This window comes from Podarcis filfolensis, assembly GCF_964270895.1.
Source record: "Podarcis filfolensis genome assembly, chromosome: 14".
Taxonomy (NCBI): domain Eukaryota; kingdom Metazoa; phylum Chordata; class Lepidosauria; order Squamata; family Lacertidae; genus Podarcis; species Podarcis filfolensis.
Genome location: NC_139616.1, coordinates 10,801,048 through 10,825,606, shown reverse-complemented (window position 1 = coordinate 10,825,606; position 24,559 = coordinate 10,801,048). Strand labels below are relative to the sequence as shown.

The 24,559-nt window shown below is 44.5% G+C and overlaps 1 protein-coding gene across 2 annotated transcripts in view; it reads left to right on the top strand.

The window, feature by feature from the left end:
- LOC310749629 (tropomodulin-3) overlaps positions 1-23,953 on the top strand; it is a 58,277-nt gene extending 34,324 nt beyond the window's left edge. The window contains exons 4-10 of one of the 2 annotated variants that reach the window (XM_083586914.1): positions 4,624-4,746; positions 5,145-5,234; positions 8,821-8,951; positions 9,863-9,970; positions 10,848-10,991; positions 13,041-13,185; positions 19,636-23,953. In XM_083586914.1, coding sequence (XP_083443040.1) covers positions 4,624-4,746; positions 5,145-5,234; positions 8,821-8,951; positions 9,863-9,970; positions 10,848-10,991; positions 13,041-13,185; positions 19,636-19,670 — 776 coding nt within the window. In that variant the 3' untranslated portion in view covers positions 19,671-23,953. Of the gene's footprint in view, positions 1-4,623; positions 4,747-5,144; positions 5,235-8,820; positions 8,952-9,862; positions 9,971-10,847; positions 10,992-13,040; positions 13,186-15,531; positions 15,925-19,635 lie in introns of those variants that run through there. The other variant, XM_083586915.1, reaches the window with a different exon arrangement.
- Positions 23,954-24,559: the final 606 nt, after the last annotated feature.

The window sequence follows — 24,559 nt, the reverse complement described above, 5'->3', positions numbered from 1 at the left end:
GAGTCCCAATTTGCTGCCGTACGGGCATTAAAATCACCACCAATTATGGCCAGGGTGTTAGGAAACTTAACATAGCATGAAAGCAAATGCTCTTCTAGCGAGCCCCATTTAGAGCCCAGTTCAAGGGAAGAACCCCCAGGTGGCAAGTAAACATTTGTAACTAGGAGCGAGATCTTTTCCCCCGCAATCAGCCCGGTAAGGGCGTAGGGAGGCAAGGCCTGTACTAGAGTAAATTTGGAATGTAGGTTGAGGGAGATGCCTATTATTAGGCCCCCTTTAGGGCGGCCTCCTTTCAGGGAGGGGCAGGCAGGGAGTTCTAGAAGCTCAAAGCCATTTAGCACAATTTTTTCTACTTCCCACGATTCTTGGAACAAAATGATATGAAACTGATTGATATACTCCAAGAATTCTGGCTCATGTTTTTTTCCCCTCCAGCCCGCAATGTTCCAGCTGAGGACTGATAGGGGGGAGTTCCTGTTGTGTTCAATTCGCTGTCATTTCGGGGAGAGAAGTGGGTCCTTTGGAGGCAGGGCAGACCCCACAAAAAAGTCAGTTATTTTACTTTGCATGGCAGGCACCTGCTGGAGGTACCTAATCTTGGAGTTGGTAGTGGGGTGTTCAGACTGGGACAACAGAGCGGGTCTCCCGCTGGCTAACCCAAGGGTGGCCACTTCATTAGGAGGCTCCACAGGATTTGCAGAGACTGCCCCACCGCGAGGTCTGAAGGTCGCCAATGAAACCATTTGATTTATATGTCCGGCCGGGTCTTCAGTCAAATCCGGATCATTTTTTGATGTAGGTGGAACGCTCCCCTGACCTGATGCTAGCGAAGGTACTGGGGGTGCTCGACGTACAGATACCATTTGTATGTCGTGTCTGTGCCGCTCAGGAGAATATGAGGACTCCAATTCCGGCATTGATGGATTAGATGGTAAGGAATTGTTTTGGTGGAGGGGACTCTGAATTACACTCTTCAGCGGGGGACTCTTGGAGGGCGAGTCAAAATTTATCAGGAGTTGAGATGAAAGGCCAACTTGTGAGGCAAAACCTGGGTCTGCCAAGCGTTGATGGGCTTTGCCCACAGGTGGGGGAGGCATGGGTTTAGGAGCTGGACTGAGGTGTGGAAGTCTTCCTGCTTCCTTAGAACACGACTCCGAAAAGCTGGCATGGTTATCCTGAGAAGTGGGCAGGACTTTTCCGTTCTTCTGGACATATATGAGCTGATGGTTAAGTACTTCTAATCTATCAATTATTTCTTGTTGTTCCCTCGGTGGAAGGTTGCCAAAGGTGGCTAAAAGCTCTCTTTCCTCCGGCGGGGTCAGAGAATTACATGCGCCAGTGGATTCCTTTAGAGCTCGTGGGGACGTAGGGTAAGTCCAGTTTCGGTACGGATGGGTATCCTCCGGAAAAGGAGGCTCAATATCCCGAGATGCTCCCGACCTCTCCGACAGGGTCCGCTCCGTGCCGTAGTCGGCAAGTAGAAGGGGATGGATCATGCTATCCATAAAAACTCTTGTTGGGATGATATCGTACCTAGCCAAGAGTGATTTCTGCCTGATGATAGCTGAAGGGATCCTTGGAGAGTAAAACGCAAGCATCACTCTCTGTTGCCTGAGGTGCTGGTTCAAAGGTAATACTGCAATGAGATCGCATTGTGTGATTTCTATGTTTAGGAGGTTGCTTAGTTGCTTTTTAACCCCACCCAAGGTGAGCCACCTTGCTGACCCTACCCCGATATTTAGGCAGATTTTCTTAGGTTGCAGGGACAATGCTTGATGTTTCAGTGCAGTATTTGGTTTATATTTAGGGATCTCACTTCCTTTTTTGGTTGAGTGTAAGGTCCTCTGGCACTTCATTTCCCCCGTATCTACAGTTGGTTTAGACATTGACCCGAGGTTGTCAATTTTCTGTTCAAGGCTAGATAGCTGGGAGGATAGGACATCAATCTTCTTGAATATGCAATTAAGGGTTCTGACCACAAGATGGAGATGTTCATGTTGTTCTAGTCTAGCGCAGTCCTCGGCTCTGGCGTCCTGCACCACCCCCAGTGGGGGGCTCCCTCTTCCTCCGAGCTTGCCGTCCGCAGTTTTAGTCTGGGGTAAAAATAATTCCTCTGGAGTTGACGTTGTTTCAGGAGACGGTAGAGGATAGAAACGGTTCTGAGTTTTCACCCTATAGCAGTGATCAGTGGGGATACTCCATTTGCCAGACACGGGGGGGTCGGTTTTTGATTGTTTAGTTCTTGGGGAGGGCGAAACCTCGTCACAATCCCTTCGGCGTTTGCCTTGGCCCATCGTTGTGAGTCTTTTAAAATAGCAGTGCTTAGAAGGTAATAAAAGTGGTAAAAATAGAAATACAGCCGGGTGTGGGCCGGCGCAAAGCCAGAGAGACAAAGGTTGCTTCCAAGACTGCCGGAGAACACAGTTATCTGCTCGTTAAAGCTAATTTACGATGCAGGCTTACAGTTATCAGTTATCAGTAATGTGAGCTCCTGGCATGGGCTCCAACACCCTGGTACAATCTTCAGCAAGAGCTTGAAGGGCTGGGAGCCGCAGCACAAAGTTTAGGCAAAATGCGTCTTACCTCGTCGCCTCCTTGCTTCTGCCTCACCACTTTCTTTCAGTCTTGAGTGGTCGTGAGACTGTGGAGAGACTCGGCGAGCGAGTGACGGAGGGGCAGAGCAGCGTCAAGGTTGCTGCTGCTCTAGGCAAGTAATTAAAACCAATTGCTGAGCTCCTTCGCCGTGGGAGTCACAGGCTTTCAAGATTAATGGTGTCGTCTATTGTTCCTTATCTTCAAGACGCTGACTCATCCGGCACTTTCTCTGCTCACAGCTCTACAATCTTCTGCTCTCAAGCTCCGGCTAAGGGAAACAGTTGTAATTAAGAAAAATAAAAGAAAAGAAAAATAAAATACTGGTCTAAAACGAGTTAAAACGAGATAAAATCAATTAAAACTCAGTTAAAATTTGTGGAGCTCTGGGGCTGACTGCTTAGCCTGCCGCCATCTTAACTCCTCCCCCTCAGAGAGATGTCTGAAGCACCATTTCCAGCAGCTTTTCCCAATCTGATGTCCTGGAATTTGACAGCCCATCAGCCCCCATCAAGCCTGGCTGTGCCAGCCTGGTGCCATCAGGCATCCATACAGAACATCTGGCAAATGCTGATTTAAGCTTTTGCCTGCAATTTAAATTGCTCAGATGCATTGCAATCAAAAGACTGAAGCCAATTATGTTGTCGGATTACCGAGCTACTCACTGATCTAAATGCAATAGCTGAATTTTCATGTTCAATTTGGCAAATTGACAGGCAGACAGGCTGACACGTTTGTTGTGGAATGCAGCCTTTATGATGCACGGTAATGGTGATAATGATCTAGGCCAGGATCCAAGGAAGTACCTTTGGGGTAGTTCCTGAGGGCTTGGATATGCTCATTAGGTGCTGTGATTAGAATCAGAGAATTGTAGAGTTGGAAGGGACCATGAGGGTCATCTAGTCCAACCCCTTGCAATGCAGGGATCTTTTGTCCAAGGGACGCGGGTGGCGCTGTGGATTAAACCACAGAGCCTAGGACTTACTGATCAGAAGGTTGGTGGTTCAAATCCCCGCAACAGGGTGAGCTCCCGTTGCTCAGTCCCTGCTCCTGCCAACCTAGCAGTTCGAAAGCACGAAGTGCAAGTAGATAAATAGGTACCGTTCCAGCGGGAAGGTAAACGGCATTTCCGTGCGCTGCTCTAGTTCGCCAGAAGCGGCTTAGTCATGCTGGCCACATGACCCGGAAGCTGTATGCCAGCTCCCTCGGCAAGTAAAGCGAGATGAGTGCCGCAACCCGAGAGTCGGCCACGACTGGACCTAATGGTCAGGGGTCCCTTTATCTTTACCTTATTCAATAATAAGCATTAGAATAATTTTGTTATTTGTATCCTGCCCATCAGACTGGGTCGCCGCAGCCACTCTGGGTGGCTTCCAGCACATATAAAACATAGCAAAACATCAAACATTAAAAACTTCCTTATACAGGGCTGCCTTCATATGTCTTCTAAAAGCCAAATAGTTGTTTATTTCCTTGACATCTGATGGGGGGGCGTTCCACAGGGTGGGCGCCACTACCAAGAAGGCCCTCTGCCTGGCTCCCTGTAACCTTGCGTCTCTCAGTTAGGGAACCACCAGAAGGCCCTGCATGCTAGATCTCAGTGTCTGGGCTGAGTGATGGGGGTGGAGACACTCCAGGTATACAGGACTGAGGCATTACCCCTTTAGCGATGTGGTTTGGTTTGGTGAATACAGTGGTACCTTGGATTAAGAACTTAATTCGTTCCGGAGGTCTGTTCTTAACCTGAAACTGTTCTTAACCTGAAGCACCACTTTAGCTAATGGGTCCTCCTGCTCCTGCTGCGCTGTCGCTGCATGATTTCTGTTCTCATCCTGAAGCAAAGTTCTTAACCCGAGGTAATATTTCTGGGTTAACGGAGTCTGTAACCTGAAGCGTCTGTAACCTGAGGAACCACTGTATTGACTTTGTAAGCTACTGATCATCATGCAATGTGATTTCAAGATCCTGCAAGGTTGTCGAAAGCTGAGCACCGATAATATCCTAAAACAACTGTCCTCCTCTTTTGAACAGGGAAAGTATTTATTCCAAAGCCAAAGCCAGTACAGTCTTACACAGAAGAAAAAGTGAGTCTTGATCCTGAACTGGAGGAAGCATTGACAAGTGCTACAGACACTGAACTATGTGACATTGCAGGTTGGTTTGTGTGTATGTGTGTGTTGAGTTTGATTTAGCTTTTCTAAAAGCATGATCCTGCATACAAGTATTCTTAAGGCTTCTTCCCTGGGATGGGAAGCCACAAATGGTTGGACTACAATTCCCATCATCCCTAACCATTTGCCATGTTGGCTGGGGCTGATGGGAGTGGGGAGTCCCAACAATATCAGGAGAGCTACAGGTTCTGGTCTCTGGCATAGATTCTGATGGTATGAGCCATATCTCAGAAGAGTGCATGCATGTTAGTGGCACTGTACAAGGAGTCGTAATAATGACTTTGGTCTTTGGGAAATTATGCTGCAGATTCATGTTTCCGTCGCCTTAAGGGCCCAGCTGCAAAACCTAACCGCTGTTTGTTTCTCCTTTCTCCTGAACAGCTATCCTGGGAATGCACAACTTGATAAGCAACTCTCAGTTTTGTGATATTGTGGGAAGTAGCAACGGTGTCGCCAATGAAAGTTTCTCAAGTGAGTTTCATGCTGAAAGTCCAGAAATGCAACATTGTGGGTTCGACTGAAAGTGAGCCTCGCTGATTGCATTGGGGTTTCCTAATGCAATTGAGCACATGCAGACGCATGGTGGATTATTTTTGTGTGCCATTTTTATTTTAAAGTGTCGTAAGCTATTGTCCTGGACAAGGCAGCAGCTTAATAGGATTCCTTCGGAGTCCCAAGGCTACTCAGTTGTGAGAGGTGACTTGGTGGGTCTCTCATGCCTTTGTTAAGGAGGTCCAAGAGACTCTTCTCGTCATAATATTCCTGTGAGGCTTAATTGCAGTTTTATGCCCCATCTGCACAACAACAATTTATTATTTATATCCCGCCCATCTGGCTGGGTTTCCCCAGCCACTCTGGGCGGCTCCCAACAGAATTTTAATAATAATAATAATAATAATAATAATAATAATAATAATAATAATAATGTGATAAAACATCAACATTGGTCCAAGGAGCATCTTTAAAAACTGGGCATGTGGTGGGGGCACGAATCTTCAGAATGTCTCCCCCCTTGCCCATGACTTTACCTTCTTCACAACTAGCGGCACATTGTGCCATTGGGGTACAAAACCGAAAAGGTCCAGAAAGTCAAGTCAATCCATCTGAACAGCTTTCAAGACAAGACAAGAACAGAATTAGTGACCTGAATGGCTGCTAACTGAACCAACTGACTGGGCTTTCAGCTTAGCCAGGGATCCTTTCAAGCAACTCACCTGGCCTCCTAGGAAACAAAACATTCCCCAGGATCCCATAGCTGTAGGGCGGCTGAGGGAGAGGCAGTAGGCAAACGCAAGTCCCACGCTGCCGTTTCAGGCAGACGGAACCTGCAGGCACCTGAGCCACCACATCACTCCTAAAAAGTTTCGTGAGCCCTTTAAAAAAACATCATTTTGTCCTGTCCCCCCCAGTGATGACACCTGGGGCGGACCGCACCCCCCTTCCTCCACCACTTTGCCCCCCCCCATGACTTTTACCTTCTACGCCACCAGTGGCACAAAGATCTTCAGAACCAAAAAGGTCCAGAAAGTCAGTCAAACTGCTTTCAAGACCACAAAAGAAGGATCGCTGCTTTATGGGCTGTTAACTGATCCAACTGGCTTTCAGCTTAGCCAGGGATTCTTTCAAGCAACTCACCTGGCCTCCTAGGAAACAAAACATTCCCCAGGATTCCACAGCTGGTTGTGAGATCAGAGCCTGGCCAAGGACGGGAGCCAATGGGCTCTGGGCTGCAGGAACGCTCTCTCTGCCAGGCCCATGGCACCTGGGCAACCTCAGGTAGCTGCCAAGCGTCTGACCCACCTGCTTTCCCTCAGAGAATCCTGGGCACTGAAGTTTACCTCTCACAAAGTTAAAATTCCCACCAACTGAACAAGAACAAGAATAAGAATAGTTTACTTATACCCCGCCCATCGGGCTGGGTTTCCCCAGCCCCTCTGGACAGCTCCCAACAGAATATTAAAACACAATAAAACAGGCTTCCTCAACCTCGGCCCTCCAGATGTTGTTGGCCTACAACTCCCATGATCCCTAGCTAGCAGGACCAGTGGTCAGGGATGATGGGAATTGTAGTCTCAAAACATCTGGAGGGCTGAGGTTGAGAAAGCCTGGAATAAAACATCAAATATTAAAACTTCCCTAAACAAGGCAGCCGTCAGATGTCTTCTAAAAGTTAGATAGTTGTTTTAATTGCTTGACATCTGATGGGAGGGCGTTCCACAGGGCAGGTGCCACTACCGAGAAGGCCCTCTGCCTGGTTCCCTGCAACCTCACCTCTCGCAGTGAGGGAACCACCAGAAGGCCCTGCATGCTAGATCTCAGTGTCCGGGCTGAACAATGGGGGTGGAGACGCTCCTTCAGGGATATTGGGCTGAGACCATTTGGGGCTTTAAAGGTCAGCACCGACACTGGGTTTTTTCCAATCACCCCTCCCTCCCATAAACACTATACATTTAAAGCAGTGTCATACCACTTTACATAGTCAGGGCTTCCCCACCACAATGCAACAGAGCTCATCATGATTTAACAGTCAGTCCTTCTTTCCAGGGAACTCTCCTCAAGATTCTTTCTGTTGGAGGAAGGATTTTTTGGGGGCACCAACGCATTGGCGGTCCAAGACAATACAGTGGTGCCCCGCAAGACGAACGCCTCGCAAGACGAAAAACCCGCTAGACGAAAGGGTTTCCGTTTTTCGATGCGCTTCGCAAGACGAATTTCCCTATGGGCTTCCTTCGCAAGACGAAAGCCCATAGGGAAATCTCCAGGACAGTGGGGAAGCGCAGCGCGTCTTCCCCACTGTCCTCGGACCTCCTCCGAAGGCTGGCGGTGGGGCGTAGAGACCTCCTCCCGCCGCCAGCCTCCCGCCGCCAGCCTTCAGAAGGCTCCTCCGAAGGCTGGCGGTGGGGCGGAGGGTTTTTCTTCCCACCGCCAACATTCAGAATGCTGTTCTGAATGTTGGCGGTGGGGAGGAAAAACCCTCCTCCCACCGCAAGCCCCGGGAACAGAGGAGAAGCGCTGCGCGCCTTCCCCTCTGTTCCCGGACCTGTCCTGAAGGCTTGCGGTGGGGAGAAAAGCCCTTCTCCGCACCGCCAGCCTGGCAAGCGGTCTCCATAGGAACGCATTAATTGATTTTCAATGCATTCGTATGGGAAACCGTGCTTCGCAAGACGAAAAACTCACAAGAAGAAAAAACTTGCGGAACGAATTAATTTCGTCTTGCGAGGCACCACTGTACTCATAAAGGGATGTAATGATTTGTTTGTATGGTTGTATCAGACTCATTCAGAGCAGACCCCCTAATTTCAGCTGGTCCACTACGAGTACAATTTAGTGGGATACAACCTGTAATTTATCTTTTTACCATTCCAGATTTTTCATTTAAAGTTCTCCCAATATCAGTAACACATGACATCTTGAGGAAGCGGTGGGGCATTGTAAAGAATTTTGTTTTCCAGTGAAGGGTTTCCATTACTATCATTATTAAAATTTATATACCGTCCTATATCCACAGGTCTCAGGGCGGTTCACAAGATAAAATCACAATATTAAAACACAAAATACATAATCAAAATAAAAACAAGAACGACTCAATAACCTCCCACAAATAGTCAGAGAAGGAAAATTTAAAACACACACACACACACAGTATTTATAATAAAACATATAAAAATAAGCAACCATCAGATACCATCATGGAGTAAATTAAAAGATCAATGTAACTGTCTTTCAAATTAAAACATTTTAAACATTAGTTTTTTACAATTAAATTGGAATAGAATTGAGTTTCCTTCTGCATTGGATTGGCATGGGCTCTGGCAATATATTTTTTAAAGAACTCAAGATATGGGAGGTTGTGCTGTGTACGTTGGTTTATCCCTATGTTTCCATACTACAGACTTCTCCCTGTGGAATTTTGTTGATGGTAGTTGACAGTTTGCCCTGACAGAAAAATGTTGCAACACCTGAACCTGCATTTTAAAACTAGTACCGGCGCCGTTTGGGGTGTGTGATCGAAAAATTCAATGTTCGTGTTTCTCACATTCCCTGTCTCTCGATTCAGATGTGGTCAAAGGCGAAAAGATCATGCCCGTCTTCAATGAGCCACCAAATCCCACAAACGTAGAGGAGAGTTTGCAAAGGATTAAAGACAACGATTCGCGCCTTGTTGAAGTCAACTTGAACAACATAAAGGTAACTGTGAAGCATACAGAGAACAGCAGGGATGGAAAGCCAGTGGCTCTCCAGATGTTGCTGGACTACAACTCCCATGATCCCTGACTCAACCACGTTGGCCAAGGCTGATGGGAGTCCAACAGCATCCGGTGGGGTACAGGTGCCTGTTCCTGGAGTCCAGAAATGTAGCTTTCAAAATGACTGGAATTTCTGTGTCCATGGCAATGTGGCTCCAGTGTTTTATGATGGCAAATAGTGTGCTTAACTTACTACAATGCAAATTGTTATTTAATTAGTCGTACGTTGGATTCCGTTCGACTTCCAAAACCAAATTGCAGCTTCTGATTGGCTGCAGGAAGTTCCTGCAACCAATCAGAAGCTGTGGAATCCTCGTCGGATGTTTGGGTTCCAAAAGAACATTTGCAAACCGGAACAATTAGTTCCGGGTTTGCGGCATTTGGGAGCCAAAGCGTACGAGTTCCAGGGCATTCGGGATCCAAGGTACGACTGTATTGTTTTTATTTTGGTTTTTTTACCTGTGGATATTTACAGTGGCACATGCTGTCCTTGCTGAGAGTTGCTAGGAAACCGCTGTTCCCAGAGTTCCCTGGGAAGAAGGATTCACTGTGAACCACTCTGGAAATTTTAGCTCTCTGAAAGGGAAAAGGAACCCCCTAACAACTCCCAGCACCCTTAACAAAACTACAGCTCCCAAGATTACTTGCTGGAAGCCATGACTGTTTAAAGTGGTATGATACTGCTTTAAATGTTTAGTGCAGATGGGGCATCTCTCTTTCTGCCACCCTCTCCCCTCGTTTTCCTCCCTCGTGAAAATAGACCTAGGGCCCCACTGCTCCCAAGTTGAAGGAAGGAGGGAACTGCCATTATAATATTAATTGTGTTTTATTCTCTTTTAATTTTGATTGAAGAACATCCCCATTCCAACACTGAAAGAATTTGCCAAGGCATTGGAAAGAAATACTTACGTGAAGAGCTTCAGCCTTGCGGCCACTCGGAGCAACGACCCTGTTGCTGTCGTAAGTGAGATTCCAGGGTTCGCTAATCTAGGGTGTTGTCTTGACACGAGGTACTCAAAACAATTGAGTTAAGGTAAAAGGTGGTGCATGAGGGAGATATGCTTTCAAAACCTGTCATGCCTTGGATAAGCTCAGACTAAGACTGACACTAGGGGTCTCGTTCTGGTGCAAGAGCCAGAGGACATCGTCAGAAGGGTCAGGGGCACGAGAGGGTTGTTTTATTGATTATAGTTTAGATATTATTGTAACTGTTGAGTGGATTTCTGTTTAACTTTTATACGTTGATATTATTATTTGATACTATTCTAATGATTGTTGAATGTTACTTTTCTGATGGAGGTTGCCTATTTTAAAGGTTGCCTGTTTTATTATCACATTTTTGTATTGCATTAGATTGTTATAAGATGTACATTTTTTGTTTCTTCAGCTTGTAAACTGCCTTGAGTATTGTACGATAGAAAGGCGGTATACAAATGAAAAATGATAAAATGATAATGAGGGGGAGATGAGGCAAGACTAGTCTCTTCAGCAGCTTTTCACAATAATGAGTTGTTCAAACTGAGAAATTGACTTGGATATTTGGGTTTTCATAGGGCCTGATTGGCCAGGGGTTGGGCAGCTGATAGCGTTCCAGTAGTTTCTGAAGCCTAGATATACTGTTGTGAAGTAGAATTTAGCCAGGTTTGCAGGATGAGGCAAGACTGAAAGCGTTGTAAGATGTTGGTGGGAGGGAAGTCTTGAACCAGGACACTGTCACTCTCATCACCTTTTGACTATTGACCGTTATGGTGTAGGCTTTCATTCATGCCTGATATGGTCGCACTCTGCCTTGGTTTTCCATATGGGCTTCTTTCATTGACCCCTCTTGTATTTCAAGGCTTTTGCCGACATGTTGAGGGTGAACAAAACACTGAAGAGTCTAAACATTGAATCCAACTTCATCACCGGTGTGGGCATATTGGCATTGGTTGAAGCACTCAAGGAGAACGAAACCCTGACCGAAATAAAGATCGATAACCAGGTAACTTCAGCTGCTTCTTATGCTAAGTTAACTGTCAAAGTGCAGGCTAGCCAGGATCCAAAGCTTTGTTGTGAAAAATACATAAATCTAGTTTGGTGGGGGTGAGGCTGAAGGTTGAGCTATTGGTCCCCCTCTCAAATGACACTGTTTGGTGGAAGCTGTAACTGCATAGATTCTGCATTCAGGCCTTCTGCCGAACACTCAGAGGGCTGAGAGATTGAAAGTGAGGGCCTGTTGGCTGCATTACACATTTTAAATGTCTCCTTTCAGCCTGAATGTTGTAGTGGGACAAATTAGGCAAATTTATTCTTCAGAGGAGTGATGCCTTTGGAGTAATCACTCCTTTCCTAAAGCATTTTTTAAATTAAAAAATTCCTTCCAGTAGCACCTTAGAGACCAACTAAGTTTGTTATTGGTATGAGCTTTCATGTGCATACACACTTATTCAGATTCTTCGTGCATGCACACGAAAGCTCATACCAAGATCAAACTTAGTTGGTCTCTAAGGTGCTACTGGAAGGAATTTTTTTTATTTTGTTTCGACTACAGCAGACCAACACGTCTACCTACCTGTAACATTTTTTAAATCTACAGCATGAATTTAACTCTCCCTCGCTTAGTTCTGTGTTGGTCTTGAACAGCCACCTTCCAATGACAGTAATTGCCCTGTAACTTTAATTGCTGAGACTAAAAATAGCTGTTTTAAAAAAACCAAAACATTAGCTACTACTTACATACTAGTTATTAAACAAATTAGTTTTGACAGTTGAGATAGGGATGTTATGGTTATTCTTTTTAACATGCAGTTTGCAATCTCTGCACACACATAGTCCATATCTGTCCTGTGCTTACAATTTTTAAAAAACTAATTAGATATGCTCTTATATCTTATATTTTACAAAATGGTTTGTCTGGTCTTCTCTCTGTGCATTTGGACACCTCTTAAGATACTGTAACCAAATGCGCATGATGGTTTCTGAAAGCTGGTTTTCATCTGTTTGGATAAAACTGAGCACCATTCTGAATCAAGATGACAGACCGAGCCTTTCAAAATGGCACTGACTTCTTAAAATCGCTGGAGTTTTTATTAGTCTTTTAAAATTCCCAAGCAGTGTCAGTTCATAGAATGATAGAATTGGAAGGGACCCAAGGGTCATCTAGTCCAACCCCTGTAATGCAGGAATCTCAGCTAATGCATCCATGACAGATGGCCAGCCAACCTCTGCTTAAAAACCTTCTAGGAAGGAGAGTCCACCACCTCTCGTGGGAGTCTGTTCGCCTGCCAACCAGCTCTTACTGTGAGTTGTGAGGCTGCCAGTGCAGTATCAAAGCATTAATAATGATAATAATAATTTTATTTTTACCCTATTTGACTCTTATTAAAAGCAGGAGACGATTGGCCTCGAGGTTTAATTTGGTGCCTGAAAGTTTAATAGTTTCTGAATTCGAAACATAACTCCTCTTAACTGACCCTTTTAGGGTCAAATCACCCATCTCAGTGTTCCCACTACTGATCTAAAAATCCCAAGGTGCTTAGGAGACTTTATTTTGGACAACCTCTCCTGGTATGTCCCACAGAGAAATTTACGGTCTGCAAATGAAAACATCCTGAAGATCCCAGGCCACAGAGAGGTTAGGCTGGCCTCAACTAGAGCCAGGGCTTTCTCGGCCGCGGCTCCAATCTGGTGGAACGCTCTGTCACAAGAGACTAGGGCCCTGCGGGCTGTTCCACCAGGCCTTTGGTCAGGGCGCAGCCTGACCCCCTCCTCTGGCAATCTGCACAGAATTTTGCTTAATGGTTGCCATCAATTTGATTTTAATTTGATTTTAATTAATTTTATAATGAATGTTTTTAGAATGTTGGATTATTTTGATTGTTGTTAGCCGCCCTGAGCCCAGCTTCGGCTGGGGAGGGCGGGATATAAATAAAATTTATTATTATTATTATTATTATTATTATTATTATTATTATTATTATTAGGAGACTTTATTTTGGACAACCCTGGACCGACATTTGCTGAATTTCTAATGCTTTGCTGATTCCACCAGAGGCAGCAGTTGGGAACCCCTGTAGAAACGGAGATTGTGAAGATGCTGGAGGAGAACACAAAGATCCTCAAGTTCGGATATCACTTCACTCAGCAGGGACCACGAGCCAGAGCAGCGGATGCAATTACGAAAAACAACGATTTGGGTAAGGCGTTTTCTGCCGCAGAATGAGCAGGCCTCTGTCACAACCGAGCATGGTGGCAGCTACTTGGCATAATTTGTTTAAGAATGTGCCTGTAAGGAAAACTGACACCAAAAGTTCAGCCCCTCCAGCTGGTATCCTCCCTCTACACATTGATTCCTCTTCAAGAGCCTTGTTGGATCAGGCCTAAGGCCTGTCTCAGGGGTGGGGAACCTCAAATTAAATGCGGCCCTCTAGGTTGCTCTTATCTTGCCTCCTCGTGCTTTTGCCTGACTGGAAAGTGTCCTTCAACTCTGATCACGCCTCTTACTTTCCTGGATGAAGGTGGGTGTGAAACTGCTGGATTTGTATACAGTGGTACCTCGGGTTACATACGCTTCAGGTTACAGACTCCGCTAAATCACAAATAGTGCTTCAGATTAAGAACTTTGCTTCAGCATGAGAACAGAAATTGTGGTCCGGTGGCGCAGCAGCAGCAGGAGGCCCCATTAGTAAAGTGGTGCTTCAGGTTAAGAACAGTTACAGGTTAAGAACAGACCTCCAGACGAATTAAGTACTTAACCCGAGGTACCACTGTAATTGGAATATAACCTGCCGAACAAAGGTTAAGAGTCACGTGCATTGCTCCATCCTTCAGTTGCCTCAGGACCCCACATACTACTTGTGTGTAGTTCTCAGAAGGTTGCCTGCTGAGGAATATGGCCTTCTGCCTGCAAAATGTTCTCCACCTCTGGCCTATTGAATCCTGCATCTAGTTTCTCATCATGGCCAACCACATTGATTTACTTAGTTAAGGGATAATAATAATAATAATAATAATAATAATAATAATAATATATTCTGCCCTTCATCCAAAGATCCCAAGGCAGTTCACAACAGAAAAATACAAAATGAGAACACAAAATACAGTGGTACCTCAGTTCTCAAACGTCTGCATTGACAAACGTTTCGGAACCTGAACACCGAAAACCCAGAAGTAAATGCTTCAGTTTTCGAATGCACCTCAGAAGTCAAACGGCTTCCACTGCATGTTTTCCGATTTTCTCTCTTTTTAAAAAAATAATACTTTATTAGTTAACAAAATACAGTTAACAAACAATAGTACAGTTCTTGCTACTTGTACAACGAGCACAGGAAGAGCATAAAATAATACAAAAAAATAAATTCAATCATGTAGTAAGAATTAACTACATGTAGCCTTAAATGCTGTTTGTTACTGTACGAACGAAATATTATTGTTGTATTTGACTTCCAGGGTTGGTTGTTTTCAGTTTTCTCAATGCAATTTGCAGACTGCCCTTTGCACCTCGATTTTTGAACGTTACGGAAGTCAAACGGTTTTCCGGAACGGATTACGTTCGAGAACTGAGTTACCACTGTATGTAAGAAAACAGAAGTAAACAAGTAATGCCCCCTCCCACAAAATCCTGCTATTTAACTGTAAAGTTTTCCAGAGTGGCTCCCCTGAGACTTACAACAAACTCAAGGAAAGAGGAATTGGAGGGAATGGGGAGGAAAGCAAGCAAGTTTAATCACAAGTGTCCTTGGTAGTAGATGTTGCCCATTGGGAGTGGCAGGGCCAAAGGCCAAACAGTCTGTTGTGCCTGAGCCACTGACAAGGAGAGCCAACCCCATTCTAGTTTTGGCCCCGTCCTCTTCCCCGCTGAGTTCTACAAAGGGCAGCACTGAGGCTAAGGCGGAACTGACCAGCTGTTTGTAAATAGGAAGGTGGTTGGGTAGAGAGCTGGCCGAGGGCATTTTGCAATGCAAGAATCTTTTTGCCCAATGTGGGACTCAAACGCATGACCCTGTACTGAGATGAAGCGTCTCATGCTCTACTGACTGAGCTTAAGAGTTGCTTGAAGAGCTACTAACAAAGAGTACAGTGGTACCTTGGGTTAAGTACTTAATTCCGGAGGTCCGTTCTTAACCTGAAGCACCACTTTAGCTAATGGGGTCTCCAATTGCCGCCACGCCCCCAGAGCACGATTTCTGTTCTCATCCTGAAGCAAAGTTCTTCACCCGAGGTACTATTTCTGGGTTAGCGGAGTCTGTAACCTGAAGCGTATGTAACCTGAAGCATATGTAACCAGAGGTACCACTGTACATGCAAAGCACCTGTGGGATGGAGGGCAAAAGGTGTCCTCAACACTGCAGGAAAAGAATCTAGGCTCCTAAGGAAATATAACTTGGCCTCTTCTTACTTTCATTTTCAAAAAGCCGCTCAGCACATTGTAAACTTTCCTGTTTTCCACCACTGCCCCAAATTCCAGCTGTGATATGTCATTGCTGGATGGTCTTATCTTTTCTCATCTATTTATATCTTGCTTTTTTATTTTGCTTTCCTAGTCTGGCGTATAGGAGTAAAAATGTCATCAAATGCCCTTTCATCTCTTCAGCCCTGAAGCTTCTGAGACAGGTTATTGCAAACGCCCAATTGGGTACTGAACACTGCAAGAGAAACTCTCTTAAAACCTCTCCTTGCCTCTGTATGAGTCTCCTAACAGCTCTTCGTGTGCACACTGTTGCTCCATGTTTCCATCACACTCTTCTGCATGCTTTTTTTCATTTCGTGGAGGCTCTGGAATTCCTCTCTAAGAGCATGATTAATTAGGGAGGCATAAACAAAATCCTGTACAATTCTGTTCTTGAGGCAGTTTCATGCAGCAATGGGTTGCAATATATAGTGTCACAATGGGTCGCTGTTTTTAAAGAACAGGCTCAGAGCTGGTTGGGCTCAAAAGCATAGGGTGCGGAATAAAGAAAAATACAAAATAAATGTAACAAGTGGACTTTTCCACTTGCATGTCAACACGTTTGGGTGCTGCTGTTAACAAGGTTGTTGTTAATAATAATAATAATAATTTAATAATAATTTATTATTTATACCCCGCCCATCTGGCTGAGTTTCCCCAGCCACTCTGGGCGGCTTCCAATCGAGTGTTAAAAACAATACAGCGTTAAATATAAAAAAACTTCCCTAAACAGGGCTGCCTTCAGATGTCTTTTAAAGATATAAAATAATAATTTATTATTAAAAGATTTCACTTCCTTTGGGATACCCTCTTTGACCCGGTTATATAAAATCAACATTGGACTAAGTTCTAGTGTAATTCCCATAATTCATGTTATATTCACCCTCCTTGATCCAGTTAAATAAAATCAACATTGGACTAAGTTCTAGTGTAATTCCCATAATTCATGTTATATTCACCCTTCTTGATCCAGTTAAATAAAATCAACATTGGACTAAGTTCTAGTGTAATTCCCATAATTCATGTTATATTCACCACCCAAAATACGTTGTTATTATGTATTTATTACCCACCCTTCACTCTAAGGTCTTAGGGCAGGTTACAGCAATTAAAACACAATGTTAAAAACAGTTCAAACCATCTTGCAAACACAGAATGAGGTGGGTCCTAAATATATGTCAAAAGCCAGGGTGAAGATGCGTGTTTGGTATTTACTGAAAGCTGTACAATGGAGAAGCCTGGGGCACCTCTTTTGGGAGAGAGTTTCACAACTTTGGGGCTGCCACAGAGAAGGCCGTCTTCCGAGCCGCCTCTGCCCCAAGCTTCTGAGGATGGGAAAACAATAGGGTCTCCTCTGTCAATCTTAACACCCAAAGCGGTCTGTAGGGGATGAGGCAGTGTTCCAATAATCCAGTCTTTTTGGAATTTTGTTCTTTCCCAGTTCGGACGCTGCAATGAAGAAAGGTGGAGAGGGGCATCAGATTTTGAGGTGAAAGGACTGTGAGCTCATTTCCAGTACTGAATTAAGAAACGTACTGGGCCATGTGCTCAGAGGCTCCTTGTTCCTTAATTCTTTGGGCCCAGCTACACTACAATAATGGCTTATCATTGCCTTTAAGTCAGGGGCGGGGGGACATTTGGTCCACAAACCTAACTGAACCCAGCACAGGTCCCACTTTGGCCTGTGAGGCTGTTTCCCACAAATGCTCTCTCCTGATGTCCCATGACATCACTCGCAATTGTGCATTGATCCACCAATCAGCTGCGCAAACCAACTGGGATCAACTGCGCCATTGAGTTCTGCATTGGTTAAAGTGAAGGGCTTTTTAAAAACATGAATTGCCTGTGCAGGATGTCCAAAGGAGGATCCTAGTATAAGTGGGCTCTACCTTCTTCTGCTTTCCCTGGGCCTGCAAGTTGTGGAATCAAACCAGCAGCTGCAGTTAAAAGGCACAGATATGTAGTTAATGTCTTATGTGGTATATAAATTTCATTAAATTAATAAGTGTGTCTGTGCCTCTGAGCTGCTGTTTTGCACTCCAGCTGGTTCTAGAAAAAGCAAATTGGATTCTTCAAAGCCTAGGTCTGCCTGCGCCAATGGAGTGAGCTTCTTAGTTACTGATTCTTATAAAAAATGAGTTTACAGTACATTTAAACTTAGAAGTTTTGAATAACTGTTTCTTTTCAAAATACCGGGCTGAAACATATTTTTTCCTCCTTGCTTAATATACATGTTCAGTAACCTTCTGAAAATATTTACAAGACTGTTTGGACTCTCTCCACTGTTGACTTCATGGACTAACGTGTTTTCTTAATCTAACAAAAAGGCCAGAGAATTGTGTGTGCAGAATTGACCAGTTAAATCTTTGGCTTATCAAATTAACTGTTTTGGAATGAATATTTCCCTGCCTGGTTTGAAAAAAACAAAAGAAGGTTTGCAGTAGGAGACCTCCTTGAACTGTTCAATAATATGCTGTGTTTTTAATATCTTACCGATTCAGGTCAACATTACCTGCTTGCTAAGAATTGTGTTTTTGTGCTGTGCTTCTGTAGTTGTGCCAGTACAGCAAAGACTCCAGACCCATTTTAAAAAGTGCTGAATAACATCAAGTATCTTTGCTATGCAGGCAAAAGGCACAGGAAGAGTAATTGCAGCGACAGCTCCGCAGTCCCAATGCACTGCAGCAAGGATGTGGTTTTGTTTTGTTAACCACATCGCATACCCACTGCCACATTACAAGCTGTTCTTCAGGTTCGCTGGGGCTTTTAAAATTTGCCTTGCTGGATGTTGAGAATGGACCATCCATCAGTCATGGATGCTTTGGAATGACATAGGATGTGGCTTGGAGCAGTGCAGTGGGAGAGAGAGGGATGGGTGGAATGTGAGATGATGATAACAACAACAACAACATTTTATTTATACCCCGTCCTCCCCAGCCAAGACCGGGCTCAGGGCGGCTAACAGCCAATAATAAAAACAAGTTGATTAAAATACAATTTAAAAGATTAAGGTACAACATTAAAACATTAGGATGCAGTCTCTTCATAGGAGGAGAAAGGAAAAAGAAAGAGGGGGAGGGAATCAAACTGATTCTAAGCCAAAGGCCAGGTGGAACAACTCTGTCTTACAGGCCCTACGGAAAGAGATCAGATCCCACAGGACCCTGGTCTCATGAGACAGAGTGTTCTACCAGGCTGAAAAGGCCCTGGCCGAGGCTAATCTTACTTCCTTAGGGCCCGGGACCTCTAGGGTGTTGCTATATATGGACCTTAAGGTCCTCAGCAGGGCATACCAGGAGAGGCAGTCCTGTAGGTACAAGGGTCCTAGGCCGTGAAGGGCTTTAAAGGTCAAAACCAGCACCTTAAATCTGACCCTGTACTCCACCCGGAGCCAATGCAACTGGAAAAGCACTGGGTAAATATGCTCCCATGGCAGAGACCCCGTGAGGAGCCTCGCTGCAGCATTCTGCACCCGCTGGAGTTTCTGGGACAGCTTCAAGGGCAGCCCGCGTAGAGCGAATTACAGTAGTCAAGCCTGGAGGTGACCATCGCATGGATCACTGTGGCCAGGTCGGGGCGGGAAAGGTAAGGGACCAACTGCTTGATGCGGCGAAGGTGGAAAAATGTCACCTTGGCTGTTGTTGTAACCTGCGCCTCCATGGAAAGGGAGGCCTCAAGGATTACACCCAAACTCTTAATGGAAGGCAATGTCACTAATTGGGCCCCCATAAGAGAAGGGAGTTGGTCCCTCATCCCCAACCATCCTGACCCAGCCAGAGGACCTCTGTCTTTGAAGGATTTAGTTTCAATCGGCTCCCACGACACCATCCAGCCACAGCTTCCAAACATCTGGTCAGTGTTCCCGGGGCTGAGTCGGTGTGGCCATCCATCAGCAGATAGAGCTGAGTGTCATCAGCATATTGGGGATGGGGACTAGTTGTGTAAGCAGAAGTGCCTTTGTGCTCACTCAAGGGAACTTTGGATCCAACCCATAATAAACAAAGAAAATTTTAAAAAATCGCTGAAGGGTAGGAGAATTCGGTCATGGCCACCATTTTTAATGTGCGTGACAGATGCTGCAATTAGTCCTCCTAGTTCTTGGCTGTTAATAGACGTCATTCCAGTAACTGAAACATGATAGCCTTACACCAGCGTTGTCTCATGTCTTGTTTCTCTTCCCCCACCTCTGTGGGCACAGTTCGCAAAAGAAGAGTGGAAGGAGACCATCAATAAACCTTCGCGACTGCCAGATGTGTGTGGCATGGAGAATTTGGAGCATCTGCTTAGATGGTTTCTTCGGCAACCTCAAGATTACTTCTTACCTGGGTAGAAGGGAAAAGACTGGAATCGCCATTCCTCGTGTTGTCGGGTGTTCTGTTTTTGTGTGTCTGTGTTGTAAATGTATATTTGTATGCGTGATATCCAACACATGTATGTTCAAAGCCTTGTAACTACATCTGCCCAAGATCAGTTCTTGAACAGCCTTTCATTTCAGAACTTGGGTGTGTGTCTTCCACATCTGCGGAGTATCTTCATGACATGCAGTCAAGGATCGGCAGATAGTTTTAAACCCGCAGGGAGCAAGTTTTCAGGCAGGAAACCCGGAGTCCTTATTTAAAATACGGACTCCATATTTTTAGAAAACAAATGTTTCGGGTGGGGTGGGGGGAGAGAAAGAGACCCTTCCAAGAAAAAACAAAGGACTTTGACCACTTACTTCAACTTCGTATGTGATGTGGATAAATCACTGCTGCCGCAGTTATTCCTCCGGTTCTTAATGTGCTTTGACCATGTAGAATGCTTTCTTGATATGGAGATTTAAGCTTGAAACTTCTTTTTATAAGAGATTATTATCCCACTTTTAAGGGCTGCTTCTACTCTCTTACCTCATTGGAGGTAAGTGAAGCCGACAGAAATGGAGATTGAAATTTTAAGCCCACGGCCTTTGCAATATCTGGTGTTCGGTTGGCTTCCTTTTCTGTCAACTTACAGAACATGACGTTTCGGCACCTTTGTTCTGTTATGGCTGAACTGGATGTATTTATAGACCTTTTGGTGTTTTTGTTTCATCCACGTCGTCTTGAGTTATATTCCTTGGAATCTCTCTGTGTGAGTATATATATGTGTGTGTGTGCACACGTGTGCGCACACACACACACACACACTTTTCAGTGGCAGCATGCCAAACCTACACAAACGGCATCTGAGTCATAGCACAGCATCAAGTAGCAGTCCGCTGGTATGCTATTTTGTATAGGCCGAAACACACGGCAACCAAGTTTTATGCTCTTTGGCTGTGAGTTCTGACCAGTGTGACATGGCACGTTTTTAGAAACTTCAGGCTTCCTGTACTTACCAGCACCCCCAGACAGCTGCTGCGGCCTTGCTGCCTCTGAGCACCTCAACAGGCCCCACTTTCACCAATGCCTCCCATGGGCCACCATTTTAAATTACCCACAATGCCCTAGGGCAGCCAACGGAGCATCATTTGGGCATCGTGAGGAATTAAAATGGCTTCCAGTTGGGCGCCACCACTTTTAGTTTCCCACGATGCTGTGGGGCAATACATTGACTGCTCTGAGATGCTGTGGGGATTTTTTAGTAGCTGCTTCTCAGTTGTCCAACCTTGCCACTAGGGGTTCGCTGACTTAAAATACCAAGTGGTATTTTACTAAGCCCCCCCCCCCCCAACCCTGGCTCCAGCCCTTACTCTGCTACATCCATCATATGCATAGGAAATTTTGTATTCTTTCACAGTTCTGGTGCAGCTGGCAAGGAAAACCCACAGTTTTCAAACATCTGTTAATAACAACACATACTTTTAACCTTACAACAGCTACAACTAACAGGATGGTTTTGTGACCTGAGCTTGGTTCTCACTGTGAAATAAGGAACATTTTAATGCCACTATGTTAATACCTGATGCTGACTCACAGCTCCAGTTTCACGTGGTACAGAGAATAATCATGCATATTGGACACAACCCGTCAGGCTTCTCCTATGCAAACCATGATAAAAGTCAATGGAGCACAAGCAGTAGTAGTATATGGAATAGGTTCACAGAGTATACTCCAGGTTCATTTTTTAATTCAGGGTTCTATCTTCAGCAAAACTTGGAAACAACTCTGGCCAGGTTCAATCTTGTTTTTCCTTCATTTTTCTGACATCTTTTGGCTCTTTGATTTGTTGAGTGCAAAACTAAATGGCACAGAGCAGAGCATCAGGACAGGATGAAAGCATTTTGATTAAAGTTGCAGGACGGATGTGCTATTTTTCACATCATTGTCTCTTTGAATATGGACCATAACTGCAAACATTTTACCTTAAAGGAAGTTGTGTTGAAATCAGTGATATGTTTTTCCGAGTCAGTGCACTGAGAATACCAAAGTGTGTTTCTGTAGGGCAGTCATCCTAAAACAGGTGTCTTCCAGATGTTAGGACTAAAACTCCCATCATCCACAATACTGAAGGGCTGATGGGAGTTGTAGTACATGCTACCTGGAGGGTGCTATAGGGCAGAGGTGGGGTTTTTTGTTCGTTTTTGCATTGTATGAAAAGACTGTGTTAAAGAAACCATATTAATATGTTTGTTTCTGTTGGCACTTAGGTGTGTAAAACAGAAACATGCATTTTTAAAAAAAAAATTGGGAAACAAATCCAAATCTCTTTTCTCACTTGCAAAGCTTTAAAACAGTCCCAACAAGAAAAAAATGGAGGGGGGGAGAGAGAAGGTAGTTGCCTCCGTATAAAAATACGCATTTTTAAAGTTTCAGTGTGTAAATACAATGCACCTATTAAGAAGATCGTGTAGATTTGTTGTGAAAAATCAAAGATTAAGTAGCTTTATCTCCCCCTTATTTTTTTGTCTTTTGACAAAATGCCTGTCAGGTTTACAGCCTGCCAGGCGGCTGATACACCCAGTTTAGTTTGGGGGGGGGGCTTCCGAAACAGCCTGCTTCAGACATATGGAGAGCCACAAAACAAGAATGGCTTTTTATAAGAGAGCTGAGATTGCAGACTGGCAGGCTTTTTAAAGAGGTGTTTCCCTCATCTGCATATTGAGACTGCAGCCCTGTACGTACTTGGGTACTTGGCTCACACGAGCCACAGTGCATGGGCAGAAATGGTCCACGGGTGTTTTTCAACAAGTGGTGCTATACTAAGTTGACCAAAACATAATAAATACTTATACAGTATTGCACTGTCTGAAACTCGAGGGATGGGGTGCAGAAAGCACTGCTACTTCATGACCTCCATTCAATTCAATAGGGCTTGCATGGGAGTTTGCCTACATCACATTAGGATCCAGAGGTGTTGTGGCGTGGATGGTTTTCAATTTCTGTAGTGCCTAATACAATATAAAAGTTGTCAAAACACACATACACACACACAGAGTAAATGTTTCTCTGTTTTTCTGTTACAGGGAGGGTTCTGTATTACTAACTGAGCTGGTTTGTCAGATCAGGTGCAGAGTTCATTGGTGCCTCGATGACCGTCAGAAAATGTTCAATTAAAGATGAAGGAAGGCAGTAAAGTGTGAAGCTCTCTTGTGCTTCGGACCAGGAGCGGTCAGTGGGGTGCCCTGTAGATGCTTTGGGCAGCACCTCCCATTGATGGCCGTTGACCATCCAAGATGACCATTGACCACCCTGGCTGGAGGTGGCAGGAGTTAAGAAGCACCTGGAGAGAATCACGTTGGCTCCGCTTGGCCCAGATGAACCATCAGTATTATGGTGATAGGAGCATTTAGCAGCACCTAAATTTAGAGGTCTGTGTGAGCTGGTAGCTAGCCTGAGAGAGTCCAGCGATCATTGTCCTAGTGGAGTAGAAGCAGGCATCCTTTTAATGCCAAGCAATCTATGAGTAGAGAAAAGAGGCAGGGAACTTGGTCTAAGCCATCAAATTGTCCTTTTGAGATAGGACTTCTGAGGATACTTTAACTCTTTCTAGTTCTGTATGCATTCCTGTTTCTACTCCTTGGAACGTAAAGCTTTCTGAGTTGCACACTATAATACAGTGCAATTGTCTGACTTTTCATACTTCATTCCGGTTCACTAAGCTTACTGTTAAGGGCACATATCATGAAAGTCTACATACAACGATGGTTCAGAAATGACTGTAGAACTGGGCCATTTCCCGAAAAGGTGAAGGTTTTGTGCATTTTTAGTCTAATGGTTCTTGCTGAGGTGAGAGACTGCTTTATGTTTTAAAATATATGCACTTACCCTTTTTTTAAAACAACAACAACAAACAACCCTTGGCTTTAGGCTCCACTTATCTTGAACAGAATGTTTTCATACTATATGACAAAATAATGTGTTTCCACTTAATACTGTTTACAAATGTTATCTTCTCTTACTATTTTTGATACAGATAATACTGTTTGTAAGCTATAAACTTTCTCGAATCTTTGGGCAAAGTTTCTGTGGGGGAAAAACATGAATGGGAATATATAGGAATGCCAGCGCTGTATGCTGCTGTTATTGTAATAAAAATATCCAAATGATTTTTTCAAAGTATTATTACAAGGTGGTTTTTCTCCCGCTTTAAGTAGGTTTATTGTTTCATGTGATTCGGAAGGCATTCCTTTATATCAGAAACTGAGGTCCAAGTAAGGAAGAAAGAAAGAAATTGAGGTCCATGGTCTGCATCTTTGTGTTTCCCAAGTAGTCACTGCAGTGGTTTTCTCACCCTGAAATGTACATGTCACTCTGGTGACCAACTTGGTTCAGTTGGGGATTGGATGGGTCAAAAAAGAAGCACATAGACCTTGTGGATCTTCTTGCGTTCCAACCCCACTACCGCTTTGTTATTAAATTGCTAAGGGAGATATTCAGCATCTATAAAGTCAGACAAAACTTTCATAACCAACCATTGGGATTCCCCTTCCTCACCATGCAGAAAGAAGACATACATTCCCCCTTTATCATAGAATTTGAACAGACCTTGAGGATCATCAAGTCCAACGCCCTGAAATGCAGGAATATGCAGTTGTCCCATTTGGGATCGAACCTACAACCTTGGCATTATCAGCGCCATGCTCTAACCAGCTATCAAAGCTTTCCTTTCCTTTTACTCCATGGGGCTGCATTCACAGCTACCAAGCACATGAGCTGCATTGG